This window comes from Danio aesculapii, chromosome 5 (genome assembly GCF_903798145.1).
Source record: "Danio aesculapii chromosome 5, fDanAes4.1, whole genome shotgun sequence".
Taxonomy (NCBI): Eukaryota; Metazoa; Chordata; class Actinopteri; order Cypriniformes; family Danionidae; genus Danio; species Danio aesculapii.
The window spans coordinates 26,650,301-26,674,459 of record NC_079439.1 but is presented as its reverse complement, the minus strand read 5'-3'; the positions used below and the strand labels follow the sequence as shown (position 1 = coordinate 26,674,459).

The window sequence follows — 24,159 nt, the reverse complement described above, 5'->3', positions numbered from 1 at the left end:
ACCAGATTATGCTGGTTAATTACATCCTCAAATCTCACACTTGCTTATGTGGCTATAATAATTTCTGTCAGGCATATAACTCAACAAACAAACAAATGCAATCAGGTAAAAGGCATTTCTTTTAAAATGCCTGTGGTTAAAAAAAAAAATAAATAAAATAAAATAAAATATTAAAAACTATATATATTTACTGAGATATGAAATTTTGCAAAAATATTGGATGTTTAATTTTTTTTATTCCCTGGAAAACAAAACAAGGTTTACATCAAGCCTCGTATAATATGTTTAAATGTAAAAATATATATTTAATGCATTGTCTTAACCAGCTTTCAAGCAATTATCCTATAATTGTGGAAACCCAGCAAGCATTTTTTGTGTTTAAAAGATTGAAATAGACGTCTAAACATAGTCATTCTGGCTAAAACAATGCTAAATTGAAAATATAATAGACGTCTAAGAATAGGCTGAAACTATAGTCATCAAATAAACAGAAATGAACGACTACACATATAAAAAGTCTGTCTAATTTGATGACTAGTCTAGTTTCGGGCTATTCTTAGATGTCTATTAGATTTTCACTGACAGCCCAAGTTTAGCCTTGACATCTATTAAACACAAAATTGTTTGCTGGGAAAATCTGATCTCTGAAAAAAATGATGTCCCCTTTCAAACATTGTGCACATTGCATTTAACACGATAAACAGCAGTTCTTTGTATATAGTATATTCAGCCTGTAAAAAAAGTTTGAACACATATCCCCCCATGAACCTGAGCCGTGTCTCTGCATACTCTCTGAGGATCTGCTAAAAGTTTCCTTCAAGGTCAGAGGTTAAGCTGTGCAGCTGGCCTCATCAAAGGCAGGAACAGACTTCTTCAGGCTCCCGCAACTCCTTAAATCTGAAAAGCCACAATACACACGACTGTGATGCATATTCATAATTTATCACAAAGAGAGGCTTTTTCTTAAGATCCGAAATGAAATTTAGCGGATTGCACATTAATAATTTGTTTTGATTTGAAGCGGTTCTTGGAGAGGATTAAAAAAAAAAATACACAAAGCACCTTTGAAATATCAAACAAATGTGGCGAAGTGGTTTTCGTTTGTTTGTTTATTTTTTATCCCTGTACTTCTGAAGCGAAGCCTCCCTCTTGATACAAACAACAGGCATCTCATATGTCTTCCATGAGACAGTAATTAATATCTAATCAAAGTCAACGCTCTCTAACGCACAAAGAACTATTAAATATGTAATCAAAGAGAACACTCCACATGCCACAAAGGAAACCACGCCCCTCTTCTTCAAGCCTCTGCTGTCATGGAAATGAAATAATTTCTCCCCTCATTAGAGTTTTTTCCCTCCAAACCTTCAGGCTTAATTAGACAGCTTTTCCTGTTCGTTCTGAAGTTTGCGCTTTTCAAACGAACTATCAAATCACTTGCAAAGTTGGAAAACATGGAGGTGTGCCATGTGGACATGTTTGCGAGATCCACCACTGCCGGAAATAAAAATGCAAACGAGCGTGGAAGCTCAGCCCTGTGACACGCGGGTTTCTCCTCACCTGAGAGACCCAGCTTCTTGCAGCAGGAGTTGCAGGTGTGCTTGAGAACAAAGCTCTGGATTGCATCATCGCCCAAATTGGCAGGTCCAAACGCCATCTCTCCAGGGGAGCTGCAACGGGAGCAAACTTTACTTAGCAGAGTAAACAAATGCACGGAGAAGGAAACATTTGCACATTTACTAAAACAAATACGTTTAAACATTGATACTTGTTTGGCGTGTTTATTCACCTTTTATCATCCACTCTGATCAGCGAGGGGTCAGTTAGGTCAGCTCCCACACCTTCAGACACAAATAAAGAGTCAATGCATCAAGTTTACAATAATATTAATCATCATCATTGACTCTGATGGACTGTTCAAATTTACTACATGTTTGTTATAATAGGCATGAAAACATCCACTGAACTAAACTGCAGTATAAATGCATTATCCTTTTTTTTTCTATTTTTTTTTTTTTTTTTTGCATAAATCTGTTAAATCAACCTCAGTCCTGATCAAAACTTCTAAATGTTTTCAGAAATTACATGATTTTAACTCTTTAATTGCCAAGTTCTCAAATGATGTCACTAATTTGGTGAAAAACACACACACAAATTTAAGTATTTTCATTATAAACAGTAATTGTGGACTGTTTTCTTTCCCTTTTCTCAGTTTTGGACATGTGAATGATTAGTAACAATATTGTCTTTGATGCATTGTCAGATTTTCCTTTTTTTCCCTAATTTACTGTTGGGCCCCAATGGCTTCCATTATAACCACATTTCATGGTACATACAGTTGAAGTCAGAATTATTAGCCCCCCTGAATTATTAGCTCCCGTTTATTTTTTTTTTCCCCAATTTTTTTTTTTTTTAACGGAGAGAAGAATTTTTTCAAAACATTTCTAAACATAATAGTTTTAATAACATATCTCTAATTACTGATTTATTTTATCTTTGCCATGTTGACAGTATATAATATTTTACTAGATTTTTTCAAGACACTTCTATACAGCTTAAAGTGACATTTAAAGGCTTAACTAGGTCAATTAGGTTATTTAGGCAGGTTAGGGTAATTAGGGAAGTTATTGTATAACGATGGTTTGTTCTGTAGACCAGTGTTTCCCAACCCTGTTCCTGAAGGCACACCAACAGTACACATTTTCAACCTCTCCCTAATCAAACACACCTGAATCAACTTATCATGACATCAGAAGAGACTCCAACCCCTGAAGTTAATGGGTCAGAAAAGGGAGACATTCAAAATATGTACTGTTGGTGTGCCTCCAGGAACAGGGTTGGGAAACACTGCTGTAGACTATCAAAAAAAAAAAATAGCTTGAAGGGGCTAATAACGTTGACCTTAAAATGTTTTTAAAAAAAATAAAAACTGCTTTTATTCTAGCCGAAATAAAACAAATAAGACTTTCTCCAGAAGAAAAGATATTATCAGACATACTGTGAAAATGTCCTTACTCTGTTAAACATAATTTGGGAAAAATTTTTAAAAGAAACAAAAATTCAAAAAGGGGGCTAATAACTCTTCAACTTCAACTGTAAGTACATTGTCTTTGTTTTTGTTTACTCCATGTAGTTCTGAGAGCTGAGATGCATATTTTGATTTTCTCAGACACATCTAGGTAAGTGCGCAAAGGTCACTCTCACACGCTCACAGTCACACACTTTAATTTTTCTGTTATACTCTATATAAAATTCAGAATCTAGGCTTCTTTTTGCACAGGCTTATCTAAAGGTTTAATGGTGCCAACTGATGATCAACAATAAAAATTACAAATTGTACCAGCTCCCAACAGGGAAAACCACCAACAATCAAAACTGCATGATCATATGGTGTCATGATTTTGCAATAAAAAAAAATGGGTTACAATGGAAGTCAATAGGGCAAAAACAGCCACCAACATTAAAATAGAAAAAAAAAAATCAAAAACAATGCAACAAAGGCAATGTTGCTTCACATGTCCAAGACTTTGATAAAAGGTAAAAGAAATCCAGTCCACAATTTCTTTTATATTGAAAATGCATCATTTTGTATGTTTTTTTTCACCAAATCAGTGACATCATTGGTGAGTTTAGCTATTATATAAGAGTTAAACTCCTGTAATTTCTAAAAACATTAAGTAGTTTTGATCAGAACTGAGGATGATTAACAGATTTATGCAAAAAAATATATATCTGATGCATTTTTACAGCAGTTTAATTGAGTGGTTGTTTTCATCCCTAATGTAACCAAAGGGTAGTAAATTTGCCCAAAGTGTATTGTTTTATTTAAAGCATTTTCTCAAAATATGTATCAAAATAAGATTTGTCACCACAACACAGAAAAAAGTTACGGCCAAATTATTACTCAAAAATCACCCCAAAGTGGATGAAAACATCCCCAACAGTACATAAGGGTTAACATTCTTGAGGGGTTTATTCACACTTGGTCAGTTTTTGTGGTCGATTTGGTCTGCTCCAAAAAAAAAAAAAAAACTAATTAAAAAAAAAAACAATTATATTTATATAAATCTGCTTTGAATGATGGCCTTTACTATTCTGAGACAAAAATTATTAAACATCCAAAACATGAAATAGTTCTTTTGATCTGGACCATAAATGAAAATGATACATGCTATTCTAATACATTTTCACACTGCTATTTTAAAGTTAGAATCTTTTTTTTTAAGAAAAGAAAAGAAAAGAAAGATTCTTTCAATAAAGATTCAGACAGAAGTATTATAAAAATATATAAAATGTCATAATGAATAATAATAAATACATATTTAAAATAAAAAAAATCTGCAAAAAAAAATTAAAATAAATAAAAATCACAGTGCTTAAGTTGATTTTAAATGTCATTTGTCAAACATCTGGAATAATGGGCATCACAGCGACTACTAATTAGAAAAAACTGTTATGTTTTTAGCATTTTGTCTTTCTGTGGTCACAAGTTGTGACATCAAATTCTGTATTTGGTTTGTTTAGATACAGGTAAGTAAGTAATGCGCATTTACACTCACTGGCCACTTTATTAGATACACGTCTAACTGTTTGTTAACACAAATTTCTAATCAGCCAATCACATGGCAGCAACTCAATGCATTTAGGCATGTAGAAATGGTCAAGACGATCTGCTGCAGTTCATACAGAGCATCAGAATGGGGAAGAAAGGTGATTTAAGTGACTTTGAAAAGTGGCATGGTTGTTGGTGCCAGACAGGCTGGTCTGAGTATTTCAGAAACTGCTGATCTACTGGGATTTTCATGCACAACCATCTCTAGGGTTTACAGAGAATGGTCTGAAAAAGAAAATATCCAGTGAGCGGCAGTTCTGTGGGCGCAAATGCCTTGTTGATGCCAGAAGTCAGAGGTGAATGGCCAAACTGGTTCGAGCTGATAGAAAGGCTGTAACTCAAATAACCACTCGTTACAACCGAGGTTTGCAGAAGAGCATCTCTGAACACACAACATGTCCAACCTTGAGGCGGATAAGCTACAGCAGCAGAAGACCACACCAGGTGCCACTCCTGTCAGCTAAGAAAAGGAAACAGAGGCTCACCGAAATTGGACAATAAAAGATTGGAATTACGTTGCCTGGTCTGATGAGTCTCGATTTCTGCTGTGACATTCAGATAGTAGGGGCAGAATTTGGTGTCAACAACATGAAAGCATGGATCCATCCTGCCTTGTATCAACAGTTCAGTCTGGTGATGGTGGTGTAATGGTGTGGGGGATAATTTCTTGGCACATTTTGGACATATTAGTACCACTTTGAGCATCTTGTCAACTTCACAGCCTACCTGAGTATTGTTGCTGACCATGTCCATCCTTTTATGACCACAGTGTACCCATCATCTGATGGCTGCTTTCAGCAGTATAAAATGCCATGTCATAAAGCGTGAATCATCTCAGACTGGTTTCTTGAACATGACAATGCGTTCACTGTACTCAAATGGCTTCCACAGTCACCAGAACTATCCACACCATCACAAAACACAAGCTGCAGGTGGGATAAAGAGACAGCGACACAGTCAATTCAGTAGATGGAGATGAATGGGAGGCCATGATGGGTATAAAGGCATATGGAGAAAATTTGGCCAGGAGATGTCCTTAGTCAGTGTTGCATTTATGCACATTCAGTCAAGCCACAAAAATAGAGTTTATCTGGAAGCAGACTGAGGCCTATATTTTCAGCTGTCTCATTCTGCTGGTTTGTTGTGCACTAGTGTTTGAATGGCAGTGTTCACGATTCCTCAAATGACCCACACTGATCAAATTTTCAATCAAATCAAACCTGTTAAGTATAAACACACATTTATAGCAGCCAATCTATACCTTGTAGATCCAGCACTAGCAGTTCCTTGTTGGTGTACTCGTATGTCCAGTGAGAGAAAGCTAGTATTGTTTCCTCCAGGCCAGAAGAGGGCAAGATTTCCTCTCCCGTGTTATTGTTGTATTTTCTGAAATGACCACTCATGTTATTCTCTACAGTCAACCACTGGCCATCAGAGCGCCAGTGCAGCAAGGACACATCCAGAAACCTGCACACATACACATAATTAGACTTATATATTCATAGTCCTGATAAAATCAACTTCTAATCATTATAACATAAAGAGATCATGATGCTGACTGACCTAGGACTGTGGGGCACACTGCTGGGTTTAACTTGGTTGAATCGCTGCATGAGCTTCTGTGCCGCTCTCTGTTGTTGAATTTCCTACATGTTGGAAAGAGTTTTTTTTAAAGACAGGCAGAGAGAAGTATTTTAAAAGTGGTGTAAAATAATACATTATAAACAATAAGTAATAATGAGTAATAATATAGATTTTCAGTGTTTAAAAAAATGTAAATAGAATTTAAAATAAATTTAAAGTAAATAAAAAATAATTTTATATATATATATATATATATATATATATATATATATATATATATATATATATATATATACAGTTGAAGTCAAAATTATTACCGCCTCCATACCACTGACTTCATCTTTATATATATATATATATATATATATATATATATATATATATATATATATATGAATAATAATATATTTTTTACCCCACTGTGTTTAAATACATAATGTACATTAATGATCTTCCAGATTGCTGCCCAAAGTTTAACTGCCAGTTATATGCAGATGATAGTCATCTACAGTATGTGTCTGCTAAAATAACTTGCTGAGCAGGTGAGCAACTGACTCACTGGCTTTACAACATATTTCAAGATGGCTTGAGCTTTAAAAAAAAGGAAAAAAAAAAACAGTTTTTATGTGCTTCTTCATAAGAAATAGGCCTGCAAGGGATTTATTTGAGGTGCTGATTAAAAATAAAGTTTATGAAAACATGAACAAATTTATGTATCTTGGCATAACTCTAGACATGAAATAAAAATTTGATAGTCATGTTAAAAATATGCGTAAGAAGATCAAGCCAAGTCTAAACTGTTTTTGTTTCATTAAAAGATATTTAACATATCAAACTGCAAAATTATCTCACACTTGTCATATTGCATTACATCATGGTCACAAGCCTCTTTAACCAAATTAAAGCCTATTGAATCGATATATAACCAAGCAATAAAAATTATAGACTTAAAGGCTGTGCGATGGTATCATTGTAAGGTTTTATGTAAACAAAAGCTTTTTAATTTTGTTAGTTTTATTAAACTTAATTACCTTAAATTGGTTTAAAAATGTTTTAATAATTAAGTTCCAATGCTGTTTTCTAGTGTAATTAAAAAGTGGTTAAAAACAAAACAGTAGTGTTTGCACAAATACTCTACTATTAGTTTGATCATGCCATCTTTGCTTTTGCCTCACAGCAATTTTATGTAAAGAATAATAATGTTATGTATACGTATCTATTTTTATTTCATTTTATGTCAAGCCTCCCATGGACAGCTGTTGAGAACTAGCAAGTCTGCTAAAACATTTGGTTGTCTAGTGTAATTGTGATGTCCATGTAAAATAAATAATTAAATAAATAAAAAATAAATTGATCTTAAATCCTATAATAATAAAATAAAAATGGAAAAGTAAATAAAAAAATATAACTTAAAAAAAATAACTTAAAATAAAAAAATATTATCGTAGACTATATATATATATATATATATATATATATATATATATATATATATATATATATATATATATATATATATATATATATATATATATATATATATATATATATCACACAGTCCTAAAATACTGTCTGTGATTATTAAGTTTAAAATAATCAAACAAACGAATCAGAAACTTACATCATGTATAAAAAAAATGTCAAAAACGCACCCGCAGACAGAGGTGAAGTGATGTGCTGATAGGGAACACTTTCTGCCAGATGCGAACCACTTCTGGCCTGAAGGCTTTCACCACATACACTGAGCCCAGCTTCAACACGTCACCCTCTGCCCAGGTACACACCACTTTTGTGGCCCTGCGCAGTCCCCCATCCAGCACCTCCTGATGGGCTAAAGGCTGAAGAACAGCTGTACGTCCATTCTGAAGCCAAGTGGAGATACTGGAGGACGGATCACCAACTGACTCCTCCAGTGTGTAAATGCAGACCTCAACACCACCTGAACAGAGCAGAATATAAAAATAAATAAATGAACAAACAAATAAATAAAAAATATATATGAAAAAATAAATAAATTAATTAAAAATAATAATAAAATAATAAAATAAATAACACCCATTGTTTGGTTATTTACCCAATAATGACACAGGTGTAAAGGGTATAGAGTGAGCCAGCCTCATTAGGTTGTTTCTCTCCATTGCTGGAAGAAAGAGCACCAGAAAAGATCAAAAGAGTAGCTAAATATACTTGAGGTGATAAAAGTCTAGCTATTCTTACTCACCTGAGTAATGCTGGCCTAAATCTTCAGTCAACTTAAACGTAGAGCTCCTTACTAACAGCAGAGATAGAGAGAGAGCACAAAACATCTTTTAACAAAATCAAACCCATGCAATTTATTCATAACATTCACAATAAAGGAAAATCAAATAACTTACCGTCAGTCATACTGCTTACCCTATGAGTAGTAGGAAAATTAGGTCAATGGTTAGAAATGTTTCATGTGCTTAATTGAGATGTTATATTGAATCAAAAACTGAACTTACGAGGGTCTTTGACTGATGGATCTGGTCCAACTGCTGAGCAGAGGCTGCCCGGTACTCTTCATAAAGATCAACACATTCAGCCTATCAAATCTCTCACGACCAGCAAAGAGATCATGATTTAAGGAATGCAGGGCAACTTACCAGCCACGATGGGGCCAATTTTGTGATGTCCACTTGGTCAACATCTAATCAATAAAATAACAAAAATGAGACTCCAGAAATGAACTTAAAGTTAGCATTTGCATTTATACAAAAAGAACAACGTAACAGTTGGCAACATTTTCTCCACAGGAAAACTGATCGTAAAAGGGTTAGTTCACCCAAAATAAATTGTGTTTTTATTTACTCACCCTCATGCTATTCCAATCCCCTAAGACAGAGGTGTCAAATTCAATTACTGGAGGGCCGCAGCCCTGCAGAGTTAATTCCTGCCCTGCTTCAACAAGTGTAGGTCTCAAACAAACTTAAAGCACTCAATTAGTTTGGTCAGGTGTGTTTAATTAGGGTTGGACCTAAACTGTGCAGAGCTGCAGCCCTCCCGGAACTGAGTTTGACACCTGTGCAATAAGACCTTTATTCATCTTTGGAACACAAATAAATTTTATAAGTATTATATTTTAGATGAGCTTTGTTTCGGAGAGCTCCTTCATCCACCATGGAAACATATGGACCATAAAAAAAAAAAAAACAAATACAAAACATTGTCAAGTTCAGTGGTTTAACTGTAATTATACAATGCTCAAAGAACACTTCTGTGCACCAAAAAAAAATGAATAGTTTGCTGCTGACTCTATAATATATACATAATACATCATACTGGCTGTAGAAAAACACACACCTTAACCTGATGTGGAAGAAAAGACAAAGGCACTCGGAGCTTCTGCTGATTACAGTTGAATCTCTGAAGTCACATCGAATGTTTTGACAATATTTTTGGTTCCTTTTCTGCACTCAGGGCCATTGCTTTTTTGTGTTGGGATGATGAATAAAGATCAAAGGGGATTGGAAAGTGAAAAGGCTGAGCAAATAAAAACAATTTTAATTTTGGGGTAAAATATCCCTTTAACAATAACTAGTAAACCTTTAAAGACAGACCTGTTTTGAGCTCTGAGGTTGTTAATATGTTTTTATTGCATGTGTTTTTGCTGAACCCGTTCCCATTGAGTCATCTTGTTTATAAAGCACTCGTGTTTAATAGCAGAAGTAGACTTTTAGCTCCACTTGAAGAACCACAAAACACATAATAAAAATATTTCAGTGACATAAATATGCAAAGTTTGCAATGATCTTTTATTTGTTCACAGTGCCTAATGGGATTTTAGTGCTTTCCCTCATTTAAGTACAGTCTTTACCTTTGATTTTTGTCTGCTTCTTATTAACTTCTTTAAAATCAGAGTGTATACTGTTGTGACTCACCTCATCACTGATTGATGGCCTATAACACTGTAATGAAGTATTTTTTTTTTTTTATCTCTGTGGGGAACAAGAATGGCAAAATACTTCCAGAACAAATGAACTCTTTTGCTTATTATTAACAACCTAATGACTTAATGCTTTTATTCTTTTATTCAATGAATTAACTGACTAATGATTTGAGCAACTTATTAGTTCATTGATTTATTCTTTATTGTCCTTCTGTGACAGGCTTCAAGTTACATACCAGCAACCTTTTAAGTTCTAAAAGTTTAGAAAAAATTAGATAAATCAAATTAAAATAGTTCAATTAAATTAGTGTATATACAGTACCATATTTTTATACATATACTATATCAATAGTGCCAATCTTAATAATAATTCCTTACACTTATATAGCGCTTTTCTGGACACTTAAAGAGCTCTACACATTTTTGGGGGGAATCTCCTCATCCGCCACCAGTGTGCAGCATCCACCTGGATGATGCGACAGCAGCCATATTTCACCAGACCGCACACCACACACCAGCTGATTGGTGAAGAGGAGACAGTGATGATGCCAATTATGATATGGGGATGGTTATGAGGCCATGATGGACACATCTGGCCAGTACGCCAGGGTTAAACCCCTACTCTTTTTCAAAGGACATCTTGGGATTTTTAACCACAACAGAAAGTTAGGACCTTGGTTTAACGTCTCATCCGAAAGACGGTGCTCACTGAGCAGTATAGAGTCCCCAACAATATACTGGGACATTAGGACCCTCATAGACCGCAGGTTGAGCACCCCCTGCTGGTCTCACTAACAACACTTCCCGCAACAACCTAGCTTTCCCATGTAGTCTCCCATCCAGGTACTAACCGAGCACAACCCAGCTTAGCTTCAGTGGGCGACCATGTGAGAGTTGCAGAGAGTTAGCTGCCGGCTAGCTTATGGAGATCTACCTTCCTGCAGAGTTCAGTTGCAATATTAATCACATGCACCTGTCTTTAAATACCAAGTGCTCCTTCTCATCCTACTTCGGTGGTTTAGTTGTTTTTGATCAGGGTTAAAGCTGAACTCTGCAGGAAGTAAGATCTCCCGGAACAGGATTGGGCACCACTGTGGTAAATAAATAGAGCTCATAGGGTATATATACACCTGCCTTTATATTTTAGAAAGGAGTTCCCACATACAGGGATTAGTACAGGATAGGGTTGCACGATTCTGGTTAAAATGAGAATCATGATTTTTCAAGATCATGAATTTCTCACGATTCTCTAGATGTAAAATAAAGGTTACTCTGAGTAGGCTATTATCATTGTTATTTTCAACACTAATAATATTATGCTTATGTGTAGGTCAACTGTTGGTTAAAATGCTAACATTTTAACTAACATACATCCATGCAAATTATACTTCCCGCACAGCTCTCAAACGATTGTTCTTTGCATCATACCGAACGTTATTTACAACTTTATTATGTGTTATTCACAACCTATGTAGGTCTGTTCACTTAAGTAGACATTAATCATGGACACGCGCATCCTTTCTGTGGTAAATACACAGCTCTGGGTTAGCTCACGTGTGATTTTGCGGCCAGGAATACATCATTACATTAAGACAGAAATTACAATTTTGGGTGAATTATACCTTATAAATACAGTATGTAACTCTTTCAACAACATTTTTGAGGTGTCTACGTTGCTGAGTAACGTTACGTATTTAAAACAATGTAAAGACTTCTGTGACTGCCTTTATACTTCTCTCCTGAACTGAAAATATAATTGGCTGAATTGTAGAAATGCTGGATTAGGATTGTGAAGTGGGTCGAATCGAGATCACAATCTTTTTTCGGATTAATCGTGCAGCCCTACTATGGGAGTTATTTACAAATAAGACATAAATAAGAAAAATAAATAAAACAAAACATACTCAGCTGGGTTAGACTGACTGAGGTTCTGAATCTCCGGTCAAAAAGGCCTTTTACTTTCCTCTTCATTTTTCTACGCGAGTCAAACTCATGAAGTCGCCCCCGTGTTTCATCTACTTTAACCTAAAAAGAGATGGATGTGTTACTACTAGTAGCGCATGAAAGACAGCTTGAAGTACAACATACATTTACTTGCCTCCTCAGGAGTTCCTGCTCTGCTCCTTATAGACTTCTTTCCAAATGATCTTTGCCTTCTAAAGAGCTTCGATAATCCTATAGATGCAGACGTAAATTGATTATTAAACACAAACTCAGATTGACACAGTGTTATCAATATTACCTTTATGGTCATGGCTGTGATGAGGCAGCGTCAGGTGGGTCGGTCTGCCCTGCTCAGATGTCGACGCATCAGGCATGGCCATAGTCTCCACACTAGCCGAAAGAGACCGACTCTGCTCCAAACCATAGGCTTCAAACTTCCTGCTTGAAACGTCTTGAGGCCTTAAGAAATGTCCACCCTCATCGAGCTTATAGAACGCCGGGTTTCTGATCCCCATCGCTCCATCCATGTCCCTCTGGGTGTCCGTGAGCAAGAACGTGTGGCTGGAGGCTCTGGATAAAGAGTGCAAGTCATCCTCATCGTCTTCTTCCTCCTCCATGGATTCCTCGTGGCTGGGTTGAAGCTGGAAGTCCCTCATCAAAGGCATGTTTGGAGAACTGGCACGGGATGGTTCCCCAGATCCATACATTCCCCTGTCCCTCCATCCAGTGCATAAGTGAGGTAAAGAAAGATGACAATCCGTTGATACACCTTCTCTCGAATCGACACGTAGAAGAGGCCACCGAAAATGACAATCCTCTTCCTCTGGGCTTCCCAACAGGCATTTACTTCTGACCTCAAAAGGTCCGACACTCGTCCCTGGTGGTAACTCCATTGAGAGACGCTGTCGGCCAGGCCCCAAACCTCGAAGCAGAGATGGAGGCACGCTGCGGTAATGTTTGGGTGATGGGAGCGCTTGGCTGTGTGCCACACTTCCACCAATGCGGAGACAGCAGCTATGGGACACCTGCTCATGGGGGCATGCGTGCGAATGGCTCTTACCCAGGCGGGCCACCTCTTGCTGCTGATTGTCTGTGGCTGAAAGGAGGTTTAGGGTGTCCACTGCTAAGGCGGACAAGTCCTGTAACTGGCCCAAGTTAGCGTCTAAAGTGCGCAGATTGTCTTGGATGATATTGACCTTCTCTGCAACCTCAACTAACATACCAGCCATTTCTTCAGCCCTAGAAACACAGACCACAGAAAACAATTTCGATTTTGAAACAAAGTGGAAAATCAGAGGCGTAATTTGATTTTGTTAAATTAAGTGTTAGACTGACTAAAACAGAACTGATGTAATTTCCTGCTGAATGCAAATGAGGTTTAGGAGACGCGCTCACTTGTCAGCTGCAGAGCGAATCCGGTTGATCTGACTGCCTTGTTGACTTTCCTTTTGGTCTCGGAAATATCCAGCGACACACTTCTCCTCAAACTCATGCAACCTCTTCAGATCATCGGGGGCAAGGATTAATTCTGTAAACATATCAGAAATTTTATGACACCCTGTTGATTTAAAAAAACATGATGGATTAATGATCTACATTGGATTAATAATACATGCACATTATTTTTGCTCAAAGAATATAACACTGGATATTTTATTATCGTGTAACTATTGTTGATTTTGCTAACTTTCAGTTCATGCCTAGAGTCTCATTTAGGTAATTTTATTGATTAGATGATGACCAAGTGGACATCACAAAATTGGCCCCATTGTGGCTGGTAAGCTGGCTTTTATTCCTTAAATCATGAAGGTGACCTCTTTGCTGGTCATGAGAGATTTGATAGGCTGAATGTGTTGATTTTTAATTAATTTTTCTTTTTTAATTTTAAATTGGTGAACAAATTTTAAATGGTGGCTTAGTGGTTAGCACTGTCGCCTCATAGCAAGAAGGTTGCTGGTTCAAGTCCTGGCTGGGTCAGTTGGCAATTCTGTGTGGAGTTTGCATGTTCTCCCCATGTTCGCTTGGGTTTCCTCTGGGTGATCCGGTTTCCCCCACAGTCCAAAGACATGCGCTATAGGTGAATTAAATAAACTAAATTGGCCATAGTGTATGTGTGTGAATGAGTGTGTATGGATGTTTCCCAGTGACGGGTTGCAGCTGGAAGGGCATCCTCTGTGTAAAACATATGCTGGATAAGTTGGTGGTTTAATCCACTGTGGTGACCCCTGATTAATAAAGGGACTAAGCCGAAGTTAAATGAATAATTTTAAATTTGGTTACAATTTTAGCAATTGCTTTGTTTTTAAATTGCCTTTTTATGTTTATTCAGTACTAAAAAAACATTAGAAAAGCATTTCCATGGAATTGTTTTAAGTTAAACAAAGTTTTTTGTTATATACATCTTTGGCTGACAATAGTTTTATTTAAAACAGTAATGTTTTTTAGATTTTAGTTTTACTTTTTTAGATTTAGGTAACTATAATAATCCTTGAATGTGAAGCCCAATTATTCTGTTTACATGTTTAAATTAAATACATTTATTTACTGTCTAAATTATATGTACTTCTTCAGCATATTTTCATTTAAGATATTTGAATTTGATTGAATGTCACTTGATCAAATTGTGAAATTTTAGATTATCATGAAACTAGTGTAAAAAAAAAAAATTAGGGATGCACGATATATCAGTGGCCATATTGATATCGGCCGATAAATGCTATTTTTAATGTTATCGTTATTATTGTTATTGTCCTTTCTTTGTGTGGTATTGCTGTTCGTTAATAACTCTGTAAGTAACCATATTCCTTATCATTGTAGATAGAGTGTCATTGTGTTCTTTGGTTTAAATTGCTTGAGGAAAAATATTATATGTGTATAAATGTAAGCTAAATTTTTCGTGTAAGCACAAGAGAATCTTGCGGGAGTGTGGTAATAAAAGTGTCAAATGACTCAGCAACTAACAATTGTACATTACTGTAACATGTTTTTATTTGAGAACGTTTGAGCTGGTTTCAGTTCTTAGTTCAATTATTTTCATATTACTTAATACATTTATTTAACTTGTTTGTTAATTAAATACCGTTTTGTTATTTAACCATTAACAAAACTAGCTATTCTAAGATAAGTTCAGACTTTTATGAAGTTCTTAAAATAAAATAAACTGTTCACTGTATAAAAATATTTAAATATTTATATTTATTGGCCTATATATTGGTTATCAGCCTTCAAATCCTAAGAGTTATCGGTTAGCAATATCGGCCAAAAACTCCATATCGGTGCATCCCTAAAAAATATTTACTAAACAATTTGTTCATACTTTTAAAATGTAATGCATATACATTGTACATTATCATTTAATAACTATGAACTAGTAGTGGCATCCACTACTGATTTTTTTTTTGTCCCATCAAAAACCAGTTTTGCAAGACAACAGAATACATAACCACACATAAATACAAATCACCCGCAAACACACACATACTCAGACCAGTTCTTCCCCTTTTCGATGCCTTTCTATGCTTTTGCCACATTGAGCTGAGACACAGAGTAATGTGACTGAGAAAGATGAGAGGAGGCGGCAGCCACGGCTTCTCCTGATATGTCATGATGTAACGATAGCGGTTGTATTTCCACAGCTTACGGGATATGGTGCTCATTTCATTGTAAACATTGCTGTGAAGTTAAGAATCAGGCAAAGTAGGTTAAATCATCACAAAGCAACCAAGACTCAACAATACAGCGTATCAACACTCCGCATACCCCCGTGTATATTAGTTCAACTCTTTAAATTATTACCAGCCAGGAAGCAAAACAAAATGGATGAGCAAACAAGACTGAAATGAAGATGAAATGCATACTTGAAGAAGGCAATGAGTAAATTGACCATGATGATGTACTGAATGAACAGGTAAACGGCCTGCAGGAAGATGGTGAGGAAGGCTCCCGGGACACAGGTTTCAGGTTTAGCACAGGCTGACAAAAACAAAAGAGATGGTTTCAAACAAGGGAATATACAGTTAAATAAAAAACCCTCACAAAATCATAATAATACAAATAAAACAGGACATGTACATGATGTGAAGGGTGAAGTTTCACGCGACAACTTAATATTATTGTATTAAATCAATTTTGTAATTCCAAAGTAGTGATGCACGCACTATACATACAGCCATATTGGTCAATATTTGCTCATTTCTGTTGTTTTTATAGGTATCAGCCGATAAATTATGAATTATTTTAGCTGGACAATCCACTCTGGTAAAACAAGACATCAATAGTGTGGGAGTATTTCACGTTGAAAAAAGAGGGCTTTTTTAATTATTAAGGGAAAATAAATATCTAGATGCTCTTTTTGTGTTTTCTGCAGTTAAAGGTTTAAAATAAAATCTGCATTATTTGTTTGTGCTGTTTTTGTAGTCAGTTTGAGTAAAAAAACTAATATCAAGACCTGTATTTACTGTCCTATATTTCGATTTTCGACATGCAAATATAAAGAGTTATCTGTATCAGCCAAATGTACATCCCTATTTCAGAGTTAGTATATTTAACGCTATCTCACGCAATTCATAGCTTTTCGATTTAGTAGTTAATATGTATACATTTGTTCCGATTTTATCATCCCCCAATGATGGTTGGGTTTGTGAGTTGTGAGTTGTGATTGAGAGTATTTGTTTAAAGTATTTACCACACACCACTTCAATGCTTAACATTGATAGATGTTGTTTATAGTGAATGGTTCTATAATATATATATTTTTTTTCATTTATTTTACTTTTTCTGTTCTGAATACAGTTAAAATGTAACCTTTTTATTGTTGGAGATCTTTAAATCTAATATTGTAAAAATAAGCAACTGCAAAATTTACATATGAAAAAATGTAGTGGAAGGGACTTGGAAGTCAATGGAAAACATTACATTGAGTAGGAGCTTTTGTTTATGATTGGATGATCCCAAATGAATCCTAAAATCTGTGGGTTTATATTAGAATCAAGACTGATAAGAGAACATTACATTTTTTGTATATTTTCTCACATTAAAACCAAATTTACAATTTTAGCTGACAAAGTTTAAAACTCGACTGGCTAGCATTAGATAGTTGATAGTGTTTAGAGGCTGTTTGAATACATACAAACCACATGAGGGTTTACACTACGAAACAGTCCGATTGAATGTGTTTTCAGATTTGGAATGGACAAAACATTTCACAACCCAATTTGGTAGGTGACTAAGATACTTTTTTTTTTACCCAAAGCCAGTCAGGTGTGACTTTTTGAAAATTCAGTACTTGAGAAGCTGTGAAAAACGTTTATTTAAATCAAACAGAATAGTCTCATTTTGTCTTACCATCAATCTCCCCAGCATACACCTCTCCAAAGATCATCCAGTATGGCTGGAAGACAACATCTCTGAGCAGAGTCCAGGATGGGTCCTCATTAGGGGACAAGATAGACTTCCTCGATGTCCCAAAACTGACCAGCACAATTGCCATAATGATTACAATATAGAACATGTTGCTCATCTGTGGAAGACAGAAATAGAAGTATAATAGACACTACATTATCTATTTTTGTGAAAAATATGCAAATGAAAACATGATACTAAACATTATGTGTGGTTAATTGTAATTATTAAGCAATTTATTTAAACTACGCACCATTTTGGTTATCATGGTCAGGTATGGTCCTGCATGCTGATTGACAGCAAATAGATCCAAAAGCCTGACTGACCAGAAGACAAAATCCAAAGAGTAGACTATGTGACTGGCTAAACGCGTTTCTTGATGCCACCTTAGGGAGACCCCAACCAGGAACAGGAGGATTCCCATAAAGTCATTGATATTCCAGTACTCACTGAACCACACCTTCAGCTTCTTGGTGAACTTCCTGGGCTCCAAAACCAACACCTAGAAAACACATGACACCCATTATCACCCATTATTATCAACACTTAATATGGTGAATCAAATATAACTAATTATACATTTATTTCTACCTATGTCAAATATCATGCATGAAATTTGTTATGGCACAAATTTGAATCTAGCTTTATTAGAACATTGCAAACAGACAGGCTGAATGACATGGCTGAATGTCAGCAAAGTGAAACTGAAATGTGTTCACCAGCAATGAGAATGACTAGAAAAATAAATAAACACACAACAAAAAGTACAGCAGTGAGAAAGCACTTGATTATAGCCTTGTGGGTATTTGCTCAACATCTTGTGGAGAATTTATTTTTATTACTTTTGTGTCTTTATTTTTTAGACTAACAACAGATTAATCAATCTTTTTCTTTTGTATTGACCAAGCATACTTCTTCTTTCTTACCGTGTTGCATACTTTTTAGAAGGAACTGCTGACAAGAGGGAAATAGCAGAATAAGAATAATAGTGCGGGGGCTCTGCTCCAGACTTCTGTCTAATAAGATATCTAGACATGTCACAAGGAGCTAGATGTTTGTAGAAGTTGTGAAATATATTGAAGGTCACTTAACTGTTCAGCTCAGGTATGCAAAGTAGGGTTGCAGAAAGAGGAAGTATGTTTGGGGTAGAAGAGCTAAAAAGACTGAAGAATGACTGATAAGTGACGTTACTAATAAATTAATAATATTTTTTACATTGAAGAAAACCCTCTCCTGACCTTTTTTAATTGAACACGCATGGAACTGGCTTGATATTCCAACAATCTACAATTAACTAGCATCATGTTGACGGAAGAGATCATTAAAACTGATTAGAACAAATATATTTGAAACCATCAATTATACAAGACTATAATTTGAATGAAATTTTCTTTGCATGGCAAATTGTTACAATCCAAAATAGCTCTTTAAGCACACTGTATAAATGAGCAAGCATAAATGTCCCATCTGATCAAGTTAAAATCAGTATATAGACATTCACATGCAACTTAGGAAGCCAGGAAAGCCAGATTAAATTTTTTTATATTTCGCTACAAACTTTTTATGTACTGACAATAAAAAAGAAAGCATTAATGCATGGAAATTTGGTAACACATTATAATAATGGTCTATTTTGAAGATATTTCTTTATTAAATCAGATATATGTAAGAATTTTTGGTAACACATTAAAATAATGGTCTATTACTTAATATTAGTTAATTTATTTACTGACTTGAATGAACTAAGCATAAACAATCGTGTAGTGCATGTATTAAGCATAGTAAGCATTTATTAAGCATAGTTCAACATTTACTAATGCACTATTAAAATTTAAAGTAAATAAATAAAATTGTAATTAAAGTTGTGTTTGTTAACATTAGTTAATGCACTGTGAGCTTTATTTTCATTAACTATTGTTAACAAAGATGAATAAATAATGGAATATATTATTTATTGTTTGTTTGTGTTAGTTAACACAATATATACAATAACTATTGTACCATGATTTTAAAGTGCTAAAGTGTATTTTAAAGTGCAAAAATTCTTGCACATGGCTGATTTAAGGTTTTTTTTTTTAATATTGTAATGAAACTTCCAAATCCAAATATACAAAAATCCAATCGTGTCTCACATGCCTTGATTTGTAAAAACAATCAATATTTTCCTTGTGATTGAAAGAGGTTCTTGGAGTTTATCTAACTGAAATACAATAAACAATCACTCAAACGTGTAGTCTATGACAGAACTGGTTAATAATTCCCACCAGTGCACTGCTGTTGAGTTGATAAATAATAGTGGAAAGGGGGAGTCAGACAGACATTCTCAGGGTCAACTCCATAACCAGAAAGAGATAACACCTTACAGCGGACCTTTGGAATCCAGTTTTATTAAGATAAGACTTTTCAAAGATGCATTTTACTCTTTAATTGCTCTGAACAGCTGCAAAGGGCACCGAGCCAACCATTTAATGACATCAATTTATATGTCATACTGTATACTTCTGTTATCTGCTGAGGAGAGAGTAATTTTGAGATGGCTCACCTCTCTAGCTTTCTCGGCCGCCATGGCCAGGATGTATGTCATGACCAAGCACTCCTGAATGTTAGGCGCCTCGTTCATCCTCACCAAACAAGTATAAGCAAACAACATGAGGAAACCCAAAAATGCCATCTGTGTGGACAGATTGAAGATGGAGCAAGAGGGTGTCATGAAAGCAAAGGTTAGATGGAGATTACAGGGATATAGTTCTTGACCTTAATTTTTGTACAACAGCAAAAAAAAAAAAAAAAGTAAGAATTTGGCAACCAGTAATTAATTTGATCTCCACAGTTAGAAAAAATATATATTATGGATACATTCTTCAAAATATCTTCTTATGTTTAGACAGTTGAAAGAAAATCAGGTTTGGAATGAATTTGCATTTTTGGGTGAACTATCCCTTTATGCCAAGTCAGTCTTTTTCTGTCATTCGAATACATGTGAGGACATACAGTAGAATGAAATGCTGTGTCTTGCAGGACCATAGTGCAACATACTAATTAAACATAAATATAAAATATACCAAATGGAACTTAGCAACATGCATATCTGGGGTCTATCTTACTGTACATATGTTGGGAGTAATACGTTATACATGAGATTAAAAATAAATACTGTCCAAGGCTTATCTAATTGTCAAGTGCAAAGAGCAAAATGATTTGTAGCATATTTCCCAAGCAATTTGTTTATTATTGAGTCTTTGTAGCAGTAAGTGTTTGTAAATGTTGCATGTGCAACAAAAAAAGAACACAACAGGTGGTTTGTATACTCCACTCACCAGTGTGCATCAAACTTAAGAATATATGATAACACTTACAGTGTGAAACCAGAATTTGACCACCGGAGCGGTATAGAAGTCATACACCTTTCTGGTCCAGGGATAAAGACAACTGCTCCCTCTCTCCTCATCACCTGGAACCTAAAGATACACCCGTTAATGTAAATTATACACTGGTCTGGTCATAAGTAGTCAAAAAGTTTGTATTATTAGGTTGGCAGCAGCAGTTACATTGCTGAAATTTAAACATGATATATGCAAGCAAAAAAGCTCCCAAGTCCACTGTCTAAAGCAGGAGTCCTACTGGGTCCTCTAGGTCTCCAAGGTCCTACCAGGTATAATTGAAACACCCAGGCAGCTGGGTTAAGGCAATTTGGAGCTAAACCCTGCAGGGACACCAGCCCTCCTGGACGAGATTAGTGATCCCTGGTCTAAAGCATAGAAATGTCTGAAGCTCACACAAGTCGTCACTTTTAAACCAAGCAGTTTTCTTTTGGTCAAAGCAGTCAAAATGAAAAATTGTGAGAGAATCTTCTGACCTCATGCAAAACTGCTGACTGAAACTCTGGATTTGATATGATTGAATATTTTTTCACAGTTTATTTTATGATTCTTTGTTTGACCAGGAATCTGTTGTTTTTTTTTACATTTTAGGCAAACAGATTAAATTTAGGTATTTTGACATTTTAAGCAAATACTTAAGAGTCTGTAGCTATGTTTACATCCAAAAATGCGAATTAAATTTATGTGCAAAACTCAAATATTGCATAAAAATATGCAAATAAAGCAGCATTTCCATCCAATGATTCAAAGAGAACAAAATTGTCCCTTCATTAACTATCACCAAATATCAAAAGTAAAATCAGAATTTGCTGCGGTAGAAGCCAGTTACTCTTTTCTTGATTTTCTTTTCTTAATTAATAAATGACTTGTGCCTCAGAAGACAAATGCCGAAACACAATGAACTCGTGGTGGCGTCTGAAGGCGTGAGACGTGGAGCACAGAGGGTCTTGATTCTGGATTTAATTAATAACATGATAACACTAATACTGAAATGGTTAAGGCATTTTAAAATGACCAAAACATTGTTCTGTAAAAGTGTTTCCATCCTAGTTTATGTGCATTTTTTTAGCGAATAAAAAGTTTATCCTACTCAGTTATGTGCATATGTTTTTTTTTATGCACGCTTTCAATTTTTGTGCATCCTCGCATGTCCATCAACCATTTTTTACGCTCATTTCCAAAATATGCATAAAAATAGGTGGATGGAAACAGCTTATGATCAGATCTTTATTGCCGAGATTAATATTTGGCTTGGTATTTGATTGAAACAATTATTTTCAAGCAATAAACTGATTGACATTGCATAATAACACTGCATTGTAAATAAACTCAGAGTGATTGCATAATGTTTGAACAATGCCATGGCTTAAGCATACCATAATCAAAGCTACATGTGGTCCAACAAAACAGTGGCTTCTTTTTTTTGGCCAGAATGCCAGTGTGTTTTGAATCACAAACTAGTGAATCTCATTAATCTGTCATTTTGATACATTTGTCAAAAGGAGTAGTCAACTTCAAATCAGCTTAAAAATTGTCAAACAGTGTGTTGTTTTGCAGTGTGTTGTGTTTGTCTGGAATCCTTACTGCCTTCTCTGCCCCTTCTTGCTCTGACGGCACAGTGTCCCACCCAAACTGCAAGGCTTCCTGGAGCTGAGGTACATGGGACATCTCTGCCTGACTCTTAAACTCTAGCATCTGAATGGCCACAGGCATCAGAATGCTGCCAATAATCTTGGGAGAAAAGATGTAGTTTTGGATGACAGAAGTTATATTAAGACCTGGGTCACAAATATGCTGCAAAATGTTATATTTCAAAAGAAGGAAAACAGAGTAAAGACTTTTGTTAAATTTTACTTCCTTTTTTTTTTAAATCTGCATGCACATGGTTGGCAGCTTGACAAAATGTAAGTCAACATGCTCAGTTCAGTTTGCAGAAGATTTGGATAAAAGCTTATAATGTTGCAAATAATGCACAAACTTGTTATTCTTTCATGAGTCCTCAATGTATCATCAGTAACTATGAAAATAATTATTGTTTCACTCTAAAATTGCCAAGAAACTATTAAGCTAGCATTTTATGATGGACAATGGTTTCAGCTTCTTGGATGTTCTACTGAAATAAGAAGCCCTCTGGGTTATTTTTGTCATTTTGGTTGAACAATTCCCTTAAGTTACTTCAGTCACACTAAGCATCACATTTAAACACACCTTAAACCAGGAGTTCTTGCTCAAGTTGAGACGGCCCATCCACAGGTCTGTGAGCAGCATCTGAGTGCAGTTGTGAGCCACAAAGGGCCTGAGTCTTGAGGAGACGGCCATTTGCAGACAGGTGAAGTTACTCCAATCTTTCATCTCCCAGGTCAGCAGCTTCATCGCCAAGCGCTCATTCTCTCTGAAAGCCTGATCCAGGACATCCACAGCCAACTGTCCAAACTCTCTGATAGACCAATACAATTACATTGCATTACAGTGGTGACATCTCTATTAATACAGAAATTTTATTCTACGTTGACGCTCATATTTACTAATCCAGTGTAATTTCCATTAGGTAACACTAACCAGTTTTCAGGGTAAAGCATTACAATTAACGTAAGTAATGTAATCGGATTACTTTTTCATGTAACTAGTAAAGTAACGCATTAGTATTTTAATTTCTGAGACAATATCTGAGCTAATTTTTCAAAAAAGGTAATGCTTGTTACTTTACTTTCGTTATTTATTGTCTTATTCTTCTGTACCAACATTGACAGAAATCAGAAGATTGTTTAGACGATACAGCCTGTATCAGTCTGCAGCCTGAGGTTTTTCAAGTCACTTTCACTTTTGGTGTAAAACGGACTTACATTTGTCAATATATAAGTTTATTTTTAATAGTATTACAAACAAGTGAGCCCAGCAGTTTAAAACAATAATGCAAAAGGAACGTAACACATTGCTTCCGTTGAAAGTTTAGTTATTTTTTAAACGCACAATTGTAGTGCATTAATTTTGAATGTAACTTTCCCCATCACTGTGCTTAACAAATGGAGCCGCATGTATTATTTGAATGAAGAAAGGCAAACTGACAGAGAGTTCTTCTTTAGCTCCTCAGCCATGCTGTCTCCCATATTGCTCTCCTTGGCTTCCATTGCCAACGTGCGGTAAAGTTTGCAAGCCACAACTGCCCTGGCCATAGCCTGCTCTCCGTGCTGCCACAGGAACAGGGCCATCTCTTGCCGATGCTTGAGCACTGCCCACACAAACAGGTCGTTAAAAGTGCATACAAAGTCAGGGATCGGGTCCGACTTCTGGTCCTGAGGTGTTACGCCACCTTCCTGCAAACACACAGTTCT

The 24,159-nt window shown here is 35.6% G+C and overlaps 1 protein-coding gene across 2 annotated transcripts in view; it reads right to left on the bottom strand.

Moving 5' to 3' along the window:
* Positions 1–216: 216 nt before the first annotated feature.
* The window catches only part of trpm6 (transient receptor potential cation channel, subfamily M, member 6), a 38,088-nt gene continuing 14,145 nt past the window's right edge, over positions 217–24,159 (bottom strand). Inside the window, exons 17-40 of one of the 2 annotated variants that reach the window (XM_056457768.1) lie at positions 23,894–24,141; positions 23,036–23,264; positions 22,412–22,558; positions 20,804–20,905; positions 19,990–20,118; positions 17,701–17,949; positions 17,391–17,565; positions 15,905–16,019; positions 15,529–15,719; positions 13,443–13,575; positions 12,346–13,286; positions 12,202–12,278; positions 12,008–12,128; positions 8,821–8,864; positions 8,680–8,735; positions 8,572–8,591; positions 8,418–8,468; positions 8,271–8,336; positions 7,849–8,135; positions 6,176–6,258; positions 5,874–6,079; positions 1,790–1,841; positions 1,561–1,670; positions 217–897 (exon numbers count right to left, since the gene is read on the bottom strand). In XM_056457768.1, coding sequence (XP_056313743.1) covers positions 830–897; positions 1,561–1,670; positions 1,790–1,841; positions 5,874–6,079; positions 6,176–6,258; positions 7,849–8,135; positions 8,271–8,336; positions 8,418–8,468; positions 8,572–8,591; positions 8,680–8,735; positions 8,821–8,864; positions 12,008–12,128; positions 12,202–12,278; positions 12,346–13,286; positions 13,443–13,575; positions 15,529–15,719; positions 15,905–16,019; positions 17,391–17,565; positions 17,701–17,949; positions 19,990–20,118; positions 20,804–20,905; positions 22,412–22,558; positions 23,036–23,264; positions 23,894–24,141 — 3,900 coding nt within the window. In that variant the 3' untranslated portion in view covers positions 217–829. Of the gene's footprint in view, positions 898–1,560; positions 1,671–1,789; positions 1,842–5,873; positions 6,080–6,175; positions 6,259–7,848; positions 8,136–8,270; positions 8,337–8,417; positions 8,469–8,571; positions 8,592–8,679; positions 8,736–8,820; positions 8,865–12,007; positions 12,129–12,201; positions 12,279–12,345; positions 13,287–13,442; positions 13,576–15,528; positions 15,720–15,904; positions 16,020–17,390; positions 17,566–17,700; positions 17,950–19,989; positions 20,119–20,803; positions 20,906–22,411; positions 22,559–23,035; positions 23,265–23,893; positions 24,142–24,159 lie in introns of those variants that run through there. The other variant, XM_056457769.1, reaches the window with a different exon arrangement.